This window comes from Mustela putorius, unplaced genomic scaffold, assembly GCF_011764305.1.
Source record: "Mustela putorius furo isolate JIRA1106 unplaced genomic scaffold, ASM1176430v1.1 tig00003834_pilon_pilon_pilon, whole genome shotgun sequence".
Lineage (NCBI taxonomy): Eukaryota > Metazoa > Chordata > Mammalia > Carnivora > Mustelidae > Mustela > Mustela putorius.
The window spans coordinates 55,383,860-55,406,018 of record NW_025421987.1 but is presented as its reverse complement, the minus strand read 5'-3'; the positions used below and the strand labels follow the sequence as shown (position 1 = coordinate 55,406,018).

The 22,159-nt window shown below is 43.2% G+C and overlaps 1 protein-coding gene across 8 annotated transcripts in view; it reads right to left on the bottom strand.

Moving 5' to 3' along the window:
- Positions 1-22,159, bottom strand: part of MED12L (mediator complex subunit 12L) — a 324,346-nt gene that overhangs the window by 286,185 nt on the left and 16,002 nt on the right. For all 8 annotated transcript variants that reach the window (XM_045088517.1, XM_045088516.1, XM_045088523.1 and 5 more), the window contains exon 3: positions 2,339-2,443. In XM_045088517.1, the coding sequence (XP_044944452.1) occupies positions 2,339-2,443 (105 nt within the window). The remainder of the gene's footprint in view (positions 1-2,338; positions 2,444-22,159) is intronic.

The window sequence follows — 22,159 nt, the reverse complement described above, 5'->3', positions numbered from 1 at the left end:
GAAAAACCAAACCTTAAAAGAATACAAAAAGAAGCAAATAATTCCACTTAAATATTGATTATTAATATAACCACACAGAAAAGAGATTTAATTCAAGAAAATTTTTAACACAACATTCTGATTATATACTGTAATGAAAATTAGTCTAACGACAAAAAGTATAATACAAAAATTATAAATTTTCCATAGTAATTTTGTGGTTGGAGTAGCATTACTATAGTTTATTCTGGAACTTTTTTATGTGTATTGTAAGACAGAGTAAATAAATAAATATATCGAATTTACTAAAAGGGTTCTCACTTTGGGAGAAATGAAATACAAAGATGGGACAGGAAAGAGGAAAATCCCTGGGGTATTGGGTAAGCACAGGTAGATGGATGCAAGGAAGAAAAAGAAGACAAGACAGGAGAAGAGAAGAAACAAATCTCTACATTGTTTCCCATCTCTGTCCACTGAAAGGACCTAGAAGTTATGATACTCTAGTTGCAAGGAGCATGCCAAGTCTCCAGCCCTGGGCTGCCGCACAGAAAGAACATGAATCTGTAATATGTTACTATATCAAAGGTAAGGAAGTCTCAAAGAATGATGGGGATGTCAAAAGCACCCAAGAAGTAGGTTAAAGGCGCCCCCTGGCCAAGTGAGAGATAATTTAAACATCAAAAAGAGAAAAGATGACACATCAAATTTTAAAAGAGTCCTGGAGTTCAAAGTGATACTAAAAAATGGGATGTCAGGGCACCTGGCTGGCTCAGTGGGTTAAAGCCTCTGCCTTCGGCTCAGGTCATGATCCTAGAGTTCTGGGATGGAGCCCCACATCGGGCTCTCTGCTCAGTGGGGAGTCCGCTTCCTCCTCTCTCTCTCTGCCTGCTTCTCTGCCTACTTGTGATCTCTCTGTCAAATCAACAAATAAAATCTTAAAATAATAATAATAATAATAATAATAATGGGATGTCAGGGCACCTGGCTGGCTCAGTGGGAAGAGCATCCAACTCTTGATCTCAGGGTCCTGAGTTGAAGCCCCATATTGGGTGTGGAGATTACATTAAAAAAAGAAAAGAAAAATGGAAGTGTCTGGGGTACCTGGATGACTGAGTTGTGAAAGCATGCAACTCTTAATTTCAAGGTGGTGAAGAGTTCAAGCCCCACATCGGACGTGGAGCCTACTTGAAACAAAATAATAAAAAATAGAAATAAATTTTTAAATGGGGTGTTATTTCACAAAAGAATGCCAACTAATAGATGTATTAGAAAGAACAACTGGAAAAGCAGCATTTTGCAACCAACAGAAAAATAACTCATTCAGCCAGCATTATCAATTGATGATACAATCACAAGATGAAATTGTATCAAAGAATAGCATATTCGTTTGGTCTCAAAGTATCACCCTACAGAGATTACTACAAGGAAAAGACAACTACTTTTACAATGTAAAGTGACAGCAGACACTATCTTCCATGATCAAACGTAGTACAACCAATAACAGGGCAAACTGGCACTGCATGTCTTCTGATATACAATGTGGTCTTCTTGCCAAAAATATATAACCTGAATCTTATGAAAAAACAGTAAAACAAACCTAGAATGCAGGATTAGAATATAGGAAAATAACTGGGGGCGCCTGGGTTGCTCAGTTGGCTGAGCATCTGCCTTCGGCTTGGGCCAAAATCCCAGGGTACTGGAATCCAGTCCCAGATCAGGCTCCTTGCTCAGCAGGAACCCTGCTTCTTCTCCCTCTGTCCTTTGCCCTACTTGTGCTCACTCTCTCTCTCTCAAATAAAATCTTTTAAAAAAAAAAAAAAAAAAAAAAAAAAAAAGACAACAGGACAGAAGCTCTTTCGAAAGCCCCTCCACTTCCCAAAAATAACAACATGAGCAAAGGTGGAGAGTAGTACTGTTTACTGTACCAGATTACAATGTATGAAAGAGAGGGACCCCTGGGTGGCTCAGCGGATTAAGCTTCTGCCTTTGGCTCAGGTCATGATCTCAGGGTCCTGGGATCAAGTCTCGCATTGGGCTCTCTGCTCAGTAGGTAGCCTGCTTCCTGCCCCCTCTCTGCCTGCAGCTCTACTTACTTGTGATCTCTCTCTCTCTTTCTCTCTCTCTCTCTGTGTCAAATAAATGCATAAAATATTTTTTAAAAAATAGATGAAAGAGACAGGACACCCAAATACAATGCATGATCCCTGATTGGGTCCTAGGGCAAGACCTTACACAAGATATTCTGGAAAATTCTGAATACGGATTGTGGTTTTAAATAACAGTAATTTATAAGCATTCACTATCAAGGGTGCCACACACACTTTCTCATAAGTTTTAGGAAACAGACAATTTGCATTACCTTTGATGGGTTAATTACAATATTTCTGGCTGAGCCATGTTCATCTCCAGTAAAGGCTGGTTGATTGTTGAAGCCTTGCTTTACATTCACAGCAGTAAGTTCATCCTGTTCAAGAAAAGGTATCAATTAATCAAAGAGACATAAAAGCTCTAACTCTACCCAGCATACTGAGGGCTGAGTAATGACTATGAGACTATGCTATACTTTGTGGAACAGAACTGTTGAAAACACACCAAAGAGAGCAGAAACTGAAGATTTAAAACCAATACACAGGGGCACCTGAGTGGCTCAGTCGATTAAGCATCTGCCTTCGACTCAGGTCATGATCCCCGGGTTCTGGGATGCAGTCCTGCATTGGGCTCCTTGCTCCATGGGAAGCCTGCTTCTCCCTCTGCTTGCCACTCCCCCTGCTTGTGTGCTCTGGACAAATAAAATCTTAAACAAATAAGTAAATAAATAAAATCAATATACAAATGTACAGAGATATAAAAACAAATGTGGCAAAATATTAACAACTGTTATCTTGAATATAGGGCATGTGGAGGTACTCATTATACTGTTCTCTCATTCTGTTAAGTTTAAAATTTTTAACTAATAAGTTGGGAAAAGTAAAAAATGAGCTAAAATCCCCCTCATACGCACAAACATAAAGTCACAGAATTTGTATACTAAAATTGTTTCTAGAGATCCCATGGTTGGGCTCTCCCTTCCCTGCCAGCCCCTATACACATCCCTATTTTATGTTCAAGAAAAATGGCTCACTCCACTTATCCATGACCCCACAGCAAGTTAAAGACAGAAATGAAGGGTTCATAAGCACAAGCTTTGTGATAACTGCAGCACCATGACCAATAGCATCTGAAGGGAAGTGTAGGGCTTGCAAAATTCTTCCATACACCTTGGCTCACTTGATCTTTACCAAATTCTAAGGTAAATGTACACATGTATCTTCACGCCCATTTACAGATTAGAAAAATGAGGCTCACTAAGCCAGCACACTTAACAGGACAGAGCCAGCAATGAAATACAGTCTTCTCAACCCAAGACTACGAAGAGAAATTTCCATAACTCCATGCCACCAAAGTACAAATGCCATATGAAAATGTAGTCTAAAAATACATAGCTACAATTCATACTCTCCTTAAAAACATCTCCTACTGGATAGATCCAGGAGAACTTTTCTTCCCAAGGTCACAACACATCAGAAATAGCCCAAAGCTTTAAAAAAAAAAAAAAGACCTTGCCCTGCCCAAATCATTCAGCTATGGAACTAAATCAGAGTTCTTAAAATATAGACTTGAAAGAATACAAGGGAAAGGTTTGAGTAAATGAAGCTACCTTCTGTTCCCCGTCACTCTAAGCCAAGAAAAGGTTTAGTAACTGCTGGGGTAATGCTGCTCACAGCACAAGAATAAGAATATATACTTTGCCTTCATAAGTAATTGCTGCAAGTGTAAACTGAAGAAAGGCAAAAAAAGCAAATAATCAAAATCACAGCTGTGATTAAGCAGGAAGCCTTAGGACAAAATAGTTTATGACATATAAGCACCTGAAAGGTCAGCCTGGCTGAGAGCCAAGGTCTCCTGGAGACGTGCCATGTAACTTTACTTAATTGTGTGTGTACTCTACCTAACATCTTGGCAAGCCACTGTTTTGGCAAGCTTTCAAAAAGACCCCGCTACAGGAAGTTTAGCTCTATGATAATCAAGTCTCCTCCAAGCACGAAGGTCACTGAAATCGTGACCTGCACAGAAAATGAGTTGCATACACCTATCAACACATCTCAAACTGCTCCCACATTTTCAAACCAATTATTTGAAAATCTAGGGCAAAATGACATAATGCATATTTGAAGTCAGAAAGGTGTTAGTCAACTTAAAGCGAGTGAGCTAACAAAATTTCTGTAGTCTCAGAGTCTCAGAAAGAAGAGGGACAAATGGGATCAGACAGGGAATGGGATGAGAAAATTGAATTTTTAATCTTTGATTCACCATCAGAGTATTACAAGAAACATTAATTGAGTAACAGCGTATGTTTTTACTAAAAATACGTTCTGGCCTAATCAACAGGAAACACGTGAGGCTTTCAGGACCAGTTAGTCCCATTTGGTGCTGCTGCACTCACTGTTCTAAAGGTACTCTAACTCGCGACTCGGCATACCAACGGCTAACCCCCAGCCTGGCGAGCCAGGCCCTGCAAACAAAGGCACGCCTACAAGCAATGCAGACACCCTCCTCGGAAGGAAAAGAACATGGAACCATGGTTACTTATTTGTCGACCATATCAGATTTTCCTCACATTAAGATCCACACAGGTACTGACTACTAGAAGCCTTGAGTTGTGAGAACTTTATCTTGTATTCTAAACTGCACGAAAATACATCCAGAATCCGACCCCCTTTCTCACCATCACCAATGGCCTCTCCGGATCAGGGCCCCTCCATCGTCTCGTGCTTGGACACTGCAATGGCTCCTACCTGGTTTTCTTGCTTCTACCATTGCCCCACCGAAAGCCATTTTCAATGCAGCAGCCACAGGGAGATTTTTTAAAACTTAAGATCATGCTATTCCTGCTCAAAACCTGCATTAACTTCTCAACTTAAAGTAGAAGCAAGGCCCTATGACGTCCTACAAGGCCCTGTGTGATCCAGCCCCTATTACCTTTTTCACCTCATTCCTAACCACACTTGCCTTAGCTGGCTCTACTCCACCCACAATGGTCTCCTTGCAGTTCCCCAAGCAAGCCTGCTGGATAGCCTCAAGCCTCATGGCCTTTGGACTGTCTGTTCTCTCAGCCTAGTTTGTTTTCCCTTGGTATTTATGGCCAACTACATAACCACCTTAAGTCTTTGCTCAAATTTCATATTCTCAATGAGAAATCTGATGACCTTATTTACAAGTGGACTGCTCACCCTGTTCTCTTCACCCCCAGCATTCCTAACCTTCCAATAATCCGTAGCACGGATCACCTAAAATGCTCTGTACTTACAATGTACACTGTCTGTTTCGCCCACTAGAACATAAGACCCATGAAACCAAGGATCTTTATTTCGTTCAGAGACACATGCCAAGCACATAAAGCAGTGCCTGGCACAAAGCACACATAGGTATTCAATAAACATTGGTTGAAAGAATAAGTGTGGGGCGCCTGACTGGCTCAGTAAGTAGAGTGTGGACTCTCAGTCTCAGGTCCTGAGTTCAAGCCCCACATTGGGCATAGAGCCTACTTGGGGGGGAAAAAAAAAAAAAAAAAAGAACAAATAAGTGAATGATAACCCGTTTTGAACAATTAACATAATAAACATCCTGAATTACTCTCCCTTGACTTTGGGGCCTGTAATTCCATTTGTATTTGTGATAAATCTTCCTAATCACACAGCAGTGGCTCTCACCCCACCTACCCAAAGCACCATCCTTGGGGGGTTTCTGAGTCAGAAACGAAATTTCATAAACAGTAACTATCCAATACCAATATTTTCTTTAAAAATCAATATAATGGGGGCACCTGGGTGGCTCAGTGGGTTGAGCCTCTGCCTTTGGCTCAGGTCATGATCTCAAGGTCCTGGGATCGAGCTCCGCACCCGGCTCTCTGTTTAGAGGGAGCCTGCTTCCCCTCTGTCTCTGCCTGCCTCTCTGCCTACTTGTGATCTCTGTCAAATAAATAAATAAAATCTTTTTAAAAAAAAAATCAATATAATGCCCTTACTCTAAAATTTTTCTCTAAAGTAAGTTATAACAACAGAGGTACTTGAATATGCTCAGGCATACAACACTAGACCTTTACCATTCAAAGCTCAGTCCACTGGCCAGCAGCCAGCAGCAGTGGCATCAAGTAGGGCTTGTTGAAAATGCAAAATCTCAATCACAATGCAAATGCAAATCCCCCAATCACACATTCTGCAGTTCAACAAATCCCCAGGTAATTTGTGGCACTTTAAACTTTGAGAAGTGGGGCCCTAGGAAACGAAGATATTGTGTTTGTTTCTTGAATCATCACAGTGAAGTAACTACAAATGCAGACGTCATTTGTGTTCTATTGCCATTTTGAATGGCCAGAACAGGGACACCTGGGTGGCTCAGTCAGTTAAGTGTCTGCCTTCTGGCTCAGGTCATGAGTCCAGGGTCCTGGGATGGAGCCCCAGACCCTCATGGGGCTCCCAGCTCAGCAGGGAGTCCGCTTCTCCCTCTGGAAGCAGACTCAAGCCCATGTGCTCAAGCCCATGCTCCGTCTCTATCAAATAAATAAATAAAATCTTCAAAAAAAAAAAAAAAAAAAAAAGACCAGAGCAGCATGATATAACTTTTCTGAAAAGGCCAATTCTTAGTAAAGTTTCAAACTAATAAAATAAATCTCCAAATATATTAATACTAAGTTATAGTCTTCAGAAACACAGTGTATAGTAAATGTATGTTAAAATCCTGCCAAAAAAAGTACTTTGAGATCATATGTAAACAGATTCCCACCTGGAATAGAAAGGAAAATAATGAGATTGAGATGGTCCAGTGGCACATGTGACAGCCCAGTGGGATGCAAGTTTCCCTTGAGCACTCTGAGTTCACTTAGCACACGTGCGCCACCCCACTAAATGGTCCTGGCACTGCAACCACGGCAACAACTGAAACAGCCCCCATAGGCTTCCACATCACTCCCACTGGGCACTAAGGAGAGGGCCGCCTTTGAGAGGCCTGCCCCTGCCATGGGACCCAGAAGCTCTGCATTTAGGAAGCCCTGAGTTTCACACGTCAGTGTCAGCAAGAGCCCCGCCCCTGGTGGGACATAGCACAGTGGATGTGTGGGTCCAGCAGTCCACCCACCACCTTGAGGGCTCAGACTGGGATACGGACACTCGGCTACCAGTGCAGTCAAGGCTGGAGGAGCACTTGCAGGAAATGCACATAGGAGGGACACGAGAGCGTGGGTGAGAGCTCAGAGTCTGCAATCAGACTGTCCAAATGTGAAGCTCCAGCTGCAGGAACAGGGGCTCTACGCAACCTTTGGGACTGTTCCTGTCCTTTAGAGTCCTCACCTGTAAAGAGAGGGACAGCTCCACATCCCATCTGAGGAAATAAGGCAGAGAGCTTAACTACCCCAAGATCATATGGTGGTAAAGGACTCCAGAGACCCACCATGCTATATGAAAACAGCCAGCCATTACTACTACTGTTATCGCTTCTGTCCGGTTTCTGGCTAAGGAAAGAACAGATAGACTGAAGGTGCAGTAAGCACTCAGATGTACACAGCATCCATTTCAGGAACTGAAAAGACCCTGGCCTTAGGAGGGGCTTTTTAGACATTTGCCGGCATCAGAATCCCCTGAAGGGTTAGTAAAAACACTGCTTCCTGGGCCCCACCCCCCAGAATTTCCAATTCAGTAGGTCTGGGGTGGGGCCGGAAAATTTGAATTTCTAACAAGTATGCAGATCTAGGGACCACACACTGAGAACCACTAACAGAAAGATCTGGAGTTTGTGGCTTTCTAGAAAACCAAGGCTTCCAGGCCCAGCATCAATGTGTACTCACCATCAGGAGGAAGTTGTATGTCCAAAAAAAGACTGGTCAGAATTCTCTTCCACATCTCCCTTCCCTCACCACAAAGGCACAAATACAAAGCTACACACACGCGCGCGCATACACACACACACACACCACACCACACACATACACCCTGGAAGGAAACCAGAGCATGAAGTTTCCTCTTTCACTCCTTTAGCTTCTCACAGACCTGCAATGAATAAAAACACCAAGGCCACCATCGATTACATCAGGAATCAAACAGCCAAAACAGAAGCTTCCAAGTCACTTGCATTTGCGGTTTACTGATACAAAATGTCATGTCAGCTTCCTAGAGAAACTAAGGGAAAGGGAATAAAACTCAAAGCATCACAATCAAAATATGCAGCCTGATAGTTTATTTCCAAAAGTTTCTGAAAAGGGTGCTGGGCTAGAATTTAAACAATGACTTAAAAGTAATATTCAAATTCCAGGGTATTTACTATCATTTAGCCAGTATTTCTCACCGTCTGCTAATGCACCAACAGACAGACCCCTTTAAAAAAAAAAAATCTCTCTGACCTGAGGATGGTCAGACCCCAAATGGGGAAAATGGGCCAGGACGGTGAGAGTTCACGGCATTTGGCAACAATGAGAGGAGGAACAAGAAGTAATGTGTGTTACACAAACTCAAACAAACTTTTATGATGCTTTGCTCTGAAGGTCTTTGCCAAATCTAATCAGGCAAAAATAGAAGGGAGAGAGTCCAAATTTTGGAACAGCATGCCTCTAAAATCCCCAAGCCAGAATCCCTTTAGGACACAAATAGCTTCCTCTCGCACTAGCCTTGAACCTCTTCAAAGATTTTTCTAAATAAGAGGATAACCACCAAAATTCTCACAATGGCTCTTACTGAGATTTCAACTAGCTCTACCAGCCCTAGTCAATGATTCTTACAAAAAAACTATCAGCTGCTACTTTGCCCATCTGCAAAGGTGGGACTACTAAAACCCAAAACCTTAGGGGCACACCCAACCATTAATCAGGGTCTCATCCTCAGGCCTATATTCTGGGCACTAGATCAGCAGTGCCAACTATGTTCCAGTAAAAGGACCCCTTAGTAAAATGTTGAAGAATTTCACATTGTACAATGTGGGGAATAAAAAAAAGAAGTAACTGTTGGGGGGAAGGGGGACACCCATGAATTCAGAGAGTTTTAAATGTACATAGCTATCATTAACACCATCAAGGTCAAAGTTTTCTTTTCTTTTTTTTTTTTTTTTTAATTTTATTTATTCCTTTGACAGAGACAGATCAGAAGCAGGCAGAGAGGAAGGCAGAGAGAGTAGGAAGCAGACCCCCTGCTGAGCAGAGAGCCCGATGCGGGACTCGATCCCAGGACCCCGAGATCATGACCGGAGCTGAAGGCAGAGGCTTTAACTCACTGAGCCACCCAGGTGCCCCAAGGTCAAATTTTATGTACACATGTGTGACACCTAATAATTACTCAGCCAAGAGACGATGCTGGCTGAGAATATAAATTCAGTCCTCACCTGGTGGCCTTGGGCAGCAGCACACCAGACCAAAGTGCATATGGATTTCAACAGGTTTAACACAGAACTGGTCCCAAAGCAACCTCAACATGGAGAAAGGACTCTCACACCTCTTGTCATTGGTTTCTTTCTTTTTTTTTTTTTTTTAAAGATTTTATTTATTTGACAGGCAGAGATCACAAGTAGGCAGAGAGGCAGGCAGAGAGAGAGGGAAGCAGGCTCCCTGCTGAGCAGAGAGCCTGATGTGGGGCTCAATCCCAGGACCCTGGGATCATGACCTGAGCCGAAGGCAGAGGCTTTAACCCACTGAGCCACCCAGGCACCCCTTGTCATTGGTTTCTACTAAAATAGTAAGCCTTAAAGCACTTTTCAGGAGACAGGTACCCGGAGACAAACAAAATCCTAGAAATTGTCCCATGTTCATACAGAAGGCCAGGGTTCACTCTGCATTTTTATATTCTATGCTAACACAAAAATTGGAACTTCAGGGCCTTGGGTGAAATCCAAATGCCTCCATAAACCTCACACATTTACCTTGAACTATGTTCAGAGAATAATGTTATGTTTTGGATCACTTTTAAAGCAATCTTTTAATTTCAATAAAATGTTTCACTGGGAAAGTGAAAACATTTTGATGTTAGTTTGGAAACTGGGTAAGTAAGCTCTTTCTCATTCAAGAGAGAAAAAAAAAGTGTCCCCTGGAGGGCTCAGTTAATTGAGTGACTGACTCTTGGTTTCAGCTCAGGTCATGATTTCAGAGTCCTAAGATGGAGCCCCCAGTTCGGCCCTGCTCTCAGGCAGGGTCTGCTTGAAGACTCTCCCCCTCTGCCCAGCCCCCCACTTGTGCAAGTGCTCTCAAAGAGGGAGACAGTGAGAAGGGAGGGAAGTAAAGAAGGGAGGGAGGGAGTCCCTCAGTGGCTCAGCTGGTTAAGCATCCAACTCTTTTTAATTTCAGCTCTGGTCATGATTTCAGGGTTGTGAGATTGAGCCCCACGTGCGGCTCCACGCTCAGCGTAGAGTCTGTTTGAGATTCTCTCTCCCTCTGATCCTCCCCCTGCTCGTGCTCATTCTCTCTAAATAAATGAGTAAATAATATAATCTTAGAAAGAAAGAAAGAAAGGTAGGTAGGAAGGTTGGTCGGTGGGTCTACCGTAGTTGGTAACTCATGACAATTTTCAATGACCTTTTCAGAAGCAGAGAATGCATGCAAACACATACACAGATGCACACATATGCAAGCACACATACTAAAGCTCCCCCAGACTTCTCATCTAACCCACAGAACACATGCAGACATGCCCTATCTCTTCAGTCACCTACTCCTGCCTAACACACTAACTCAATGACTGTTCAATGAATCGGACAGAAATGACAATGCCACAGAAATAGAAAAATGTCCTTTGCTAGTCAGGCAGACAAGTTTAAAACAGACAAGCTGTAAAATTATTTTTTCTAGTCTTGCCCAACTCTCCCTGAAAAGAGCATTCTCCCAGACCCCTGAGGACGTCTACAGATCCCAGTTTGAGAAAAGAAGCTATGATAATCCCCAGCATGGATATATTTAATGGCCTTTAGGCAACACCTAGAGTTGGCAGATACAAATGACCCAGAAGATAGGGAAATAATCTTTATCCCCTCATCCCTAACCAATTCTATCCACACGTCTGTCAAAACATGTCTCATATCTATTCCTTTAAAATATGACAGCTGCCCCTCTAAACTATGGCCACAGCCATCACAGTGGGCCCTGGCTACTGCTCCTCATGTATTTCCCTTCCTCTGTTTAGTTTCTACCTGAATCCATCCTGCCCACAGGCCCTGATGAATCTTCCTCAAACAATATTCTTTTCTGCCCTCCCTTATTCACAAGCCTCAGAAGATTTTCCACGTTGTTCCTTCTGTTCCCCAGAAGGGACTAAAGAATGGAAGCATCTAACACCACCACTCCAAACCCTCAGGGACACCTGCTGGCCTTCTCTCCACCTAACTGTGGCTCCAAATCACAACACAATTACCTCAGAGAGGCATTAAATGCCTTGAACAGTCAAGCTCCTCCTCTCAGTCTCACTTCCATCCTCACACTGATTTGGGTTTGAATGCAGAGCCCTTACCTGTGATGGGGAACAAGGTAACTGACCTCTCTGTACCTCAGTTGCTTCCTTTGAAATGAGGCAAGAATAACTCACAGGGTTGAAGTTATATAAGAAAAAATGTACAAAGAGTTTAGCACAGTGCCTGGCCCGTATTACATGCCCTATAAATGTTGGCTATGGTTATAAAAACTTAGAGCTATATTTTATTTTTATATTTTAACTCATTTAATCTACTTGACTATTATACTCTTCCCCACATAAGTCATCTTTTCAGCCTCTGAGCCTTACGTAATGCCTTTCCCATCCCCTGGAGTACATTATCATGAAATCTTCTGCCTTCTTCAAACCACAACTCAGGGCTCCCCTTCATTCAATCAACAAATAAATAAATATACAACATTGTGCTAAGTACAGGGGATTCCATAGTGAGCAAATTACAAGCAATAAATGTCCCCAGGGAGAACCTCCACCTGCTCAGGATGCACATAATAGGGTCTTAACAATCTCAGAAATTAGACAAGAATTCCCTGAAGAAGGGACCTTTGAGCTGAGCTCTGTCTGAGAAATAGGAGTTAACTGAGTTAAGAGGAGGACTGTATAATGGTAAGGGCGACCATTTGCATGCAGTGGTACAGTATTAATTCTACGACTGTGAAAAGCTAAAGATATATATTATACTTCCTAGAACAATCACCAAAAACAAAACAAAACAAAAAATCCACAACATAAAGAGGTATAACTAAAATATCAATAGGTAAATTAAAATTATAATAATTTAATAATCCAAAAGAAAGCAGGACACAGGAAAAAAAATAAAATGTTATACCTAAAGCCAACCAGATCAAATTATTAATGAAATGATAATTAAAATTTAATGGACTAGGGGCGCCTGGGTGGCTCAGTGGGTTAAGCCTCTGCCTTCGGCTCAGGTCATGGTCTCGGGGTCCTAGGATCAAGCCTTGCATCGGGATCCCTGATTCATTCATTCATTGATCCTGGGATCAATCCCTGCTCTGCTCAGCAGGGAGCCTGTTTCTCCCCACCCACACCTCTGCCTGCCTCTCTGCCTCCTTGTGATCTGTCAAATAAATAAATACAATCCTTTAAAAAAAAAATTTTAATGGAATAAGATTCCAATGAAAGGACAGGGACTCAGATACATAAAAAAGCAAAACCCCATGGAAACAGCCCAAGTGTCCATTGACAGATAAAGTTGACGTGGGATAGACAGATAGAAAGAATGGAATATTACTCAGCCATAAAAAAGGAATGAAATCTTGCCACTTTCAATGACATGGATGGCATCAGAAAGAATAATGCTAAGCAAAGTCAGTCAGTCAGAGTAAGACAAATACCATTTGATTTCATTCATATGTGGAATTTAAGTTACAAAGCGAATGAACAAAGGGGGTAGAAAAAAAGAGGGAGAGACAAACCAAGAAACAGACCCTTGACCATAGAGAACTGAGGGTCACCAGAAGGGGAAGGTGTTGGGTGAAATAGGTGATGGATTAAGGAGTACACTTGTGATGAGCACCAGCTGTTGCACAGAAGTGCTAAATCACCATGCTATAAAACTGCAACTAATAATACACTAGATTGTAACTCACTGGAATTTAAAATCTTTAAAAAACAAAGCAAAACCCAACTATCTGGTGCACTTCTGTAAAGATGGACACCTGGCTAGTTCAGGCAGGAGAGCATGTGGTGCTTAATGTTGGGGTTGGAAGTCTGTGCCCTACATTGGGCATAGAATTCACTAAAAATAATAATAAAATAAACAAAAATAACTTAAATAAATATAAAGACAATAAGTTGACAGTAAATGGATGGGAAAAGATAAATACCATGCAAACAATGAGCCTAAAAAAGCTTGAGTGGCTATGTTAATATTGGACAAAGTAGCATTCAAGATAAAAAGCATTATCAAAGATAAAGTAGGGAGAATCATAATGACAAAAGGGTCAGTGCATCAGAAAGGCATAGCAATCATGGAATCATGGGTATACATGTGCCTAACAAGAAGACAGGAATAGCATGTATAAAGCCTATGGGGTTGCGAAAATGAAAGAATGCTATCATGCAAAAGGGTGAGGACAGATCACACAGGGTATTATGAACCAAGTGAAGGACTTCTGTCTTTATCCTAAGAATAGTAAAGGTTTTTATGCAGAGGTGACATCATCCCATCTGAATAGGTCTGCAGTGTGGATAACCAATGGGAGTGGGTTAGATTAAATGGGAGACTGCAGGGCGAAGGAACTGGAACTAGTAAGCAGACTCTCCTAAGAGTCAGGACATCAGATGATGGTAGCTAGGACCAAGATGGTGGTGACAGAGGTAGAGAAGGAAGGTAGAGAGGAAGAGAGGAAATAATAGGTAGAGAGGAAATAAAAAGGACTACTTAGGATGGCTACATAACTGGACTTCTTGTTGAAGTGTTGGATGAAATGACAAAGAATAAGATTATCAAAAAAGAAAATCCCCCAAATTTCTGGGATGGCAATATTTCTTAAGAGAGGGTAAGCAGGGCTGGGGGTGAGGGGCTGGAAGGAAGAGGAGCAGGTCACAAGTTCAGTTTTAAACTCAAGTTTGGGGGCACCTGGGTGGCTCAGCAGGTTAAAGCCTCTGCCTTCGGCTCAGGTCATGATCCCAGAGTCCTGGGATCAAGCCCCGCATCAGGCTCTCTGCTTGGCATGAAGTCTGCTTCCTCCTCCCTCTCTGCCTGCCTCTCTGCCTGCTTGTGACCTCTGTCAAGTAAATAAATAAAATTTTTAAAAATAAATAAATAAATAAATAAATAAATAAACTCAAGTTTGAAGGAGGAAAAGAGACACAATATTTTGATAGGCTCTTAAATATACCAGTCTCAAATACAGAGAAGTCTCGGCTGGTGCTGTAAGGTGGAGTTGTCTTGCATGTAGGTAGTAACTGAGGCCTGGGGGTGCGGCCGAGAGCACCTAAGGAGAGGGTAAAGTGAGAAAACCGCGGTTCTGATTTAATGGCAGGTAGGGAAGGAAAACCCTTCAAGGAGACATGGCATCACCAAAGAGAGAAGGAAACCAGCAATGCTGTATCAGAAGCTGAGAGAAGACACTGCTTCACCAACAGAGAGATCAATATGAGTAAGTGCCACTGGAAACATCGCTGTCACTTGTGACCTCAGTGAGGGGTGTCTTGGTAGAATGATAAAGGCAGAAGCCAGACTGGAATGTCCAGAGGAAGAAGTGACAGTAAGCACACAAGATACTTTTGGAAAAGTTTGGAGAAAAAGGAGGAGGAAAGAAATGGGAAAATGGGATCATGGGGTAGAAGGAGATCTAAGACGGGGGAGGGCCTTGCGCATGTTTTAATGGCACCAGAAAGAATCCGATGGAAGATTTAAGAGGAGAAAAGCAAGATGGCTGCTAGCTTGAGGTTCCTAGGAAAACAGCCAAGGACACCTAGGGCCTCCTGAGCCAGGAACCAGAAGCCGAAGTCCAGTCCCAGACCAACCAGGGATGTCTGGAGGACGATCCAGAGACAGGTCCTATAGGCACACTGTTACAGGTGGACTCGTGTACCTGAAGATACTCAGGTTGGGCGTGTGAGGTGGGTGCAGTTACATCCCTTTCACAGGAATGGGAGCCAGGATTCCAATGTAGTTTTGTTGGACCCTAAGTCCTAACCCTGTACCAGTGCATATGGCAATTATTTGGAAATAGGGTCTTTGCAGATATATCTGAGTTAAGATGAGGTCATAAAGAATGAGAGTAGGTCCTAATCCAGTACAGCCGGCCGGTGTCCTTACAGGAGAAAAGATGGCGGCCAGAAAGAGGCAAAAATGCAGCAATGCCTGGGACTACCAGAAGCTGCAGGAAACAAGGTGGGATCCTGCCCTCGAGGTTTCCAGGTGTGGGTCTGCCTTAAGAAGGACTTCTAGCCTCCAAAACAGTTAGAGAATAAATTGCCATTGTGTGAAGTCATCCACTCTGTGATATTGTTACAGCAGCCCTCGGAAACGAAAAGATACATACATGCAGGGAAAGTGGAAAGGGAAGAGCTGCTCTATTCCTCATGGCAAGATTAACCTCCAACATCAGGATCCAAGCACCTTGGCAGCATCAAGAGGACCACCAGTCCAGAGTCTACAATAGTTGAGAAAATTCTACAACAGTATCACTGGGCTCTGGATAAGTGGACACGCAGGCCAGCCTCCCACACCACAGAAATAGGGACTGATTAATTTGAATCTCTTCTAATTAAGGTGTCACATAATACCTGAGAAGTTTAAAAAAAAAAAAAAAGAAGGGGAGGGTCCTCCATTGCTGCCAAAATGTGCCAGGGCCTCCTGAGAGGGCCAAGGGAGGAACCAAACTGACTTAAGGGAGCAAGACTCCCCTAAAAGGCAACCTAGCACTTCCTCCACCCCCACCCCTGTCTCCAACACCAGGGCCACATTTGCATCAAAGCCACATCTGAAACTCAGCTCTTTACATCCACCCGCATCTACATGGCTATTAATATTCACCCCATCCAAACCACACCTGCAGGCCATCAATCAGAAACTGGGGGGACCAGGGGAGCTTAACACAAAAGAGCAAGACCTTCACACCTGTACAGAGGAGCAGGCCAAAAGGGAAAACAAGAAATCACAGGAAGAATGCTAGCACTCGCTGACCATGAAGAAGCATATTTGTGGTCATCTTCATAACCAAGTGGCTTGGACACGACAGGCCCTCATTTTACAAAGTGAGAAACTGAGGCTCAGAGGTAGGTTAAGTGGCCATGTGAGGATCAGGCCCCCAGTAGACGAAATGTGTTCCCCAAAACAATGAGAACTTCAGGAAGACCAGTGTGGGTCCAACAAAACTACATTGGAATCCTGGCTCCCATTCCTGTGAAAGGGATGTAACTGCACCCACCTCACACGCCCATTTTTTTTTTTTAAGATTTTTATTTATTTATTTGACAGATCACAAGCAGGCAGAGAGGCAGGCAGAGAGAGAGGAGGAAGCCAGCTCCCTGCTGAGCAAAGAGCCCAATGCAGCTAGATCCCAGGACCCTGGGATCATGACCTGAGCCAAAGGCAGAGGGTTTAACCCACTGAGCCACCCAGGTGCCCCCTCACACGCCCATTTTAAAGAAAAGGTGAAAATCATGTGAGGCACTGAGCACAGTAACAGATACAAACTTTTTTTTTAAGATTTTATTTTTAAGTACTCTCTACACCTAGCATGGTGTAGAGACCAGGTCCTATAGGCACACTGTTACAGGTGGACTCGTGTACCTGAAGATACTCAGGTTGGGCGTGTGAGGTGGGTGCAGTTACATCCCTTTCACAGGAATGGGAGCCAGGATTCCAATGTAGTTTTGTTGGACCCTAAGTCCTAACCCTGTACCAGTGCATATGGCAATTATTTGGAAATAGGGTCTTTGCAGATATATCTGAGTTAAGATGAGGTCATAAAGAATGAGAGTAGGTCCTAATCCAGTACATGACCAGGTACTCAGGAACTCTTCAAGGAAGTAGATGGAAACGTCCACCAAGGAGTTGAATACATGCAGTTTCTAGAGATGTCAATTCCCCATAACAGCCCTCATCCTATCTACCCAACAGTGGCCTGGTGAGACAGGCAGTCCCACCTCATTTTAAAGTGGGAGGGACACCTGGGTGGCTCAGGTCATGATCTAGGAGTTCCAGAATCAAACCCCAGGTCAGGCTCCCTGCTCAGCACAGTCTGCTTCTCCCTATCCATCTGCCCCTCCTCCTGCTCCATCTCTCTCACTATCTCAAATAAATAAAATCCTTAAAAAAATATAAAGTAGGAGAGTCTTTGATTCAAATTATATCTAAATATACTTAACATTTATTCCCCTCTTATCTAAATAATTGTATCCATTAATTCATATTCTAATCAAATTCAAATGCATGTCATCTTCCAATATGAAACACCTGGATGTAGCTCTCAGAAAAACTAAGAAAACTGCCAAAGAAAAATACTTGACTTTTAGATTTGCATGATTATAAAGGAGGAAAAGTAATGCGTCCAGCAGTCTAGCCCACCCAGAACCGTGTTTAAGGAAGCCTCAAAAGACAGTTTTCTCTTCAGAGCCCCCACTGCTCAGGTAAGTCAGTCCAACACCATTCCTGCACTGCATTCACATCTCAGGTAAACTCTTCCTGTAAATCATATTTTTCACTTAGTACTGGAAACTGCCTCTTGCTGTGCTAGGCAACTTGAGGGCAGAGAACCTAAACACAAGCCACGGTTCCTGTTCTCTGAAGTTAACTGTCCAGTGAAGCAACTCACTCCTACCCTCTAACCTGACTTCTTTTGTTTATTCCTCTGTCTCACACCTAATCACACCATTGACCCCACGTTAGGCACACACCTGGAAGAAGGAGCGTTGTGCAATTTCTACCAAAGGAACTGCTAATTCATAAAAAGGAAAATGTATTGCGTGAGACAGATAAAATGGGTGTAGGAAAAATCCAGTGAAACTGTAGATCACCCTTCCTGCCTGAAAGAGAAAGAAGAGACTGGGAGTTTCCCTTTTGTGTTGGTAATGGTGGCAATTTTGTTCCTTTGTTTTGGGTCAATTACTGGAAAACAAGCTACAACTTTGAACAAAGAAAACAAATGTCCACCTCTGCAAGTGTTGTCTGAAAGCTAACCTCTGCTAACATCTCTCAGACTCTACCCTTTTTATTTTCAGGAGGCTTGCTCATCCCCACCTCTTCCAAGGAGCTTAGCCAACCATCCGAGCAATTGTGGTTATTAAGCACCACCAAAGCTGCCTGGGAAGAGGTAAAAACAGGTACAAAAGGCAAGACCTAAAGCATGGGACACACAGTATAAACTAAAGCTCGTCCAAGACCTTCTGGCCAGTTCAGGCTAGAAGTCACAGGGTGAATGTGGAGGAGAGTCTTAGGGTTCAGTCCCCTTGGCAATCAAGTCATTCTAGATAGCCATCCCATCACTGAAGACAGCACTAAAATGTGTTACATGGAGGTCCTCGAGCATCAGGACCTAGCATCCTGGCTGTCCCAGCTGGGTGTCTGAGAAATCGGAGCATTTTCCACAGTCCTCTCATTGCCTTGGACCAATTTGTCACCAACTGCCAATTCTCCTCCAGTCCTGTTTAAAGCCCCGACTGGTCAGGCTCTTTTTACTTCAAGCCATGGTTACTACAGCCACCTCCCTCGCAGCCTCCCCGACTCTACTCTCTCCCCTACCAGATTTATTAGGCATGAGCTAGCAAGAGAAATCCGACAGCAGGACCACGTGAGCTCCTCACCACCCCCAGAGCTCAACAGGCTGGGACTCCAAGCCTGATCTTCAGAGGCACTACACCCCTCGTTTCCCCTGCGCCTCTCCACTCTTCCCACCTTCAGCTTTTTCTTATGAAAGTGCCCAACCTGTCCCCATTCACTCAGATCCTGCCCCTCACACCCTACTCTCCAGTGAAACCTCCAAGCATTTCAAACCTCTCTTTTCTGAACTCATGCAGCAGTTTTAGCCTCACTACATATAGAGAATAGTTAAAAACACGGGCACAGAAGTCCAACTGCAAGTCCGTCATTATGCAGCCAAGTGACTTCAAACAAGTCAGTGCACATCCCCACCCTATGCCTCAGTCTCTTCACCTGTAAAAATGAGATAACAGTACCCACCTTAGAGGTGTTTGTCAGGCTGGCATAAAACCAAACTTGCAGTGTACTCAGGATAACCAAAAAGAGCAACACTGAATATCGTGACATGATGTGGCACTTTACACACCATATGGAATGTAAACATTAGTCCTCCATTTTAAAATAAATTAATACATCACCACTTTCTAAATGTTTTGTGTGTATCAGTGAAGCAGATGTTAATTTCTTGAGCAGAGCCTCAGAGTGTGGTCCACTACGGTTACTGACCCTCGAAAAGAAAGTTGCAAAAAGTACAAGAGCTTAGAAACTTTCACAGCAATTTGACATTGCCACTACATTCAAGCTGTATTTTTCTAGTAAGTCATTTTAATCTATCAGTCTGCAACAGACTGAAAATTAATTAAAGAAAAAAAAAAAAGAACTGGTCCCTCACTATAGCTTTTTTGAGAAGCACTGTTCTAGAGGGGACAGAAGCAGACTTCTATTTCTTTTCTACACCCCCACATCACCTAGCACAGTGGGAGGTATATATCAAGGACGAAGTAAATGAAAATATAATTTCAAAAACATTTTGATTGTTTAATAAGAACTTAAAAAGCAAATTCCATGTGAGTAGTCAAAATGTAAATAGGAAGGGACGCCTGGGTGGCTCAGTTGGTTGGACAACTGCCTTCGGCTCAGGTCATGATCCTGGAGTCCCAGGATCGAGTCCTGCATTGGGCTCCCAGCTCCACGGGGAGTCTGCTTCTCTTTGGGGTGCCTGGTTGGCTTAGTTGGTTGGGCAACTGCCTTCGGCTCAGGTCACGGTTCCGGAGTCCCGGGATCGAGTCCCGCATCGGGCTCCCAGCTCCATGGGGAGTCTGCTTCTCCCTCTGACCTTCTCGCTTCTCATGCTCTCTCACTGTCTCTCTCTCAACTAAATAAATAAAAATCTTTAAAAAAAAAAAATGTAAATAGGATCTTCAATTCATAAAGAAACTTTTTTCAAGAGGGAGCTGCTATTTAATCTAAAACTGACCAAGGAGTAGAACAGCTCCGACCCCCAAAATATTTTCCATACTGCCTATTAACACAACATTGTGTGAAACTTTAAAAAAAAAAAAAAAAGAGCAATGCCAATATTAACCTTCCTCACAGAACTCAGGAGAAAGGTAAAATATTTAGCAATGCCTTGGACATAATTTTGATAGAGACCCCATACCTTTATGTAAATCCATGTCTTAGCAAAAAATCCCAATGACACTTCAGAAAAAATACATTTTTATTAGTTCTTCACTGTTGCCAATGCCTTAAATGGTCCTAATCTCAACATCCCCATTAGATTAATCTATGAATGAAATGGCTGGAAAAGGAAAGCAGCAAATTCTACCAAATTTTAATTGACAACAAGGCAGCATTTGCATAGCTGAGCTGTTGCACACTGGATGTGGGCTGAAGGCTAAGTTTGCTCCTGCTGAGGAAAATCTTTGCACATTAAAACTGACTCTGAAAATGCCTGTAGAAAACTCAAGATAAACAGGGAGCCCCATAAAAGTCCTGCCTCCACACCTCTCTCAGAGGCAGCAATCTAGAACACTATGCATAAAGTGTCACTGTCCTGAGGATCTCAATCCCTTGGCCCCACGGCCAAGTAGATCTTGCTCAGCGATATCCCTGGTCTCTCCAACAGTTTTAAGTTCTACTTCTCTCTCAATGCCCCCTAAAATCTACAGATATGCTTAAGCTTATAGATTCAATATACTCTCACCTTACTGAACTATTTGCAGTTCACCCGAAGATCATGTCCTATTTCCCATCTCTCTGCCTTTGCTTATACCATCTGCCCAGAAGGCCTTGTTACCTGGAAAACACCCCCATCCCTGAAGACTTTTCTAATCCCACCAAAAAACAGATGCCTCTCATTTGTTCCCAACACCCCACTGAAATGTGCAATGACTTCGCCACCTGGTGAACAGGAGTGTCAGTCCTCCAGTCAAAGTCCCTCAAGGGCAGGAAGCATGTCTTACACATCCTGGCATCCCCATGCCCCGTACCAGGCTTCTAATAACCATTGGCTAATAATGACCATCTGGTTACCAGATCCTGTCAACACACATTTAACTTTTACCATATACCAGACTCTCTCCTGGCATCTAGTGATCAGTGGGGAATACAAGGGACCTGGTCCCCGCTTCACAGAACTCATACTGGTTGGGAGAAAGAGCAGATAAATCAAACAAAAACCTCGCTGAGTGCTGAGGAGAAAGCAGCACTTCACGGGGATAAAGTGAATAAGGCAACCAAGCAGCAGGAAGCACCCATGCAAAGGTCCTGGGGAGAGAAAATGCTCAGCTAAGAGACCACCAATATAGCTGGAACCTCACCCAATGTTACCTCTCCCCTTTGGCCACATCACCCCATCCTCATCTCCCTAACAAGTGCCCTCCTCAGAGCTCCTGCTAACAGGGTCCAGGATCTACAAGTCCTGAAGAGCTCCATCCTCTGCCTGCTTCTCCATCTCTCTGCACACCCAATAGGTAATCATAGTCAGGATTTGAAATATCTATGCACATATCACCCCAAATCCACATTTCCAGCTTCCACTACTATATACTCCAACCTTGAATCCTGAGAGGCATCTCAGATCCAATACATTTAGAAAGGATCTTGTTCTCTCCATCCCCACCTTCATCACCTTGGAAAAAAATTAAGTTCTTTTGTTCCCTACAGCATGTTGGCTTTGGGACCACCATCAATCTTCCTACCCAACTATGTGAGTCAGAGGCTCTCCAGGTCCAAGCCCTCTGTGATTCCCAAGAACTTCCCAATGACAGATCTGTGAGGCCAAATTGTCTTCAGATCTTTCAATCAAATCAAAACAACATACTGTAACAGAATGAATGAAGAAGTAGATGTGAGGGGTACCTGAGTGACTCAGTGAATTAAAGCCTCTGCCTTCGGCTCAAGTCATGATCCCAGGGTCCTGGGATGGAGCCCCACATCAGGCTCTCTGCTCAGCAGGGAGCCTGCTTCCTCCTCTCTCTCTGCCTGCCTCTCTGCCTACTTGTGA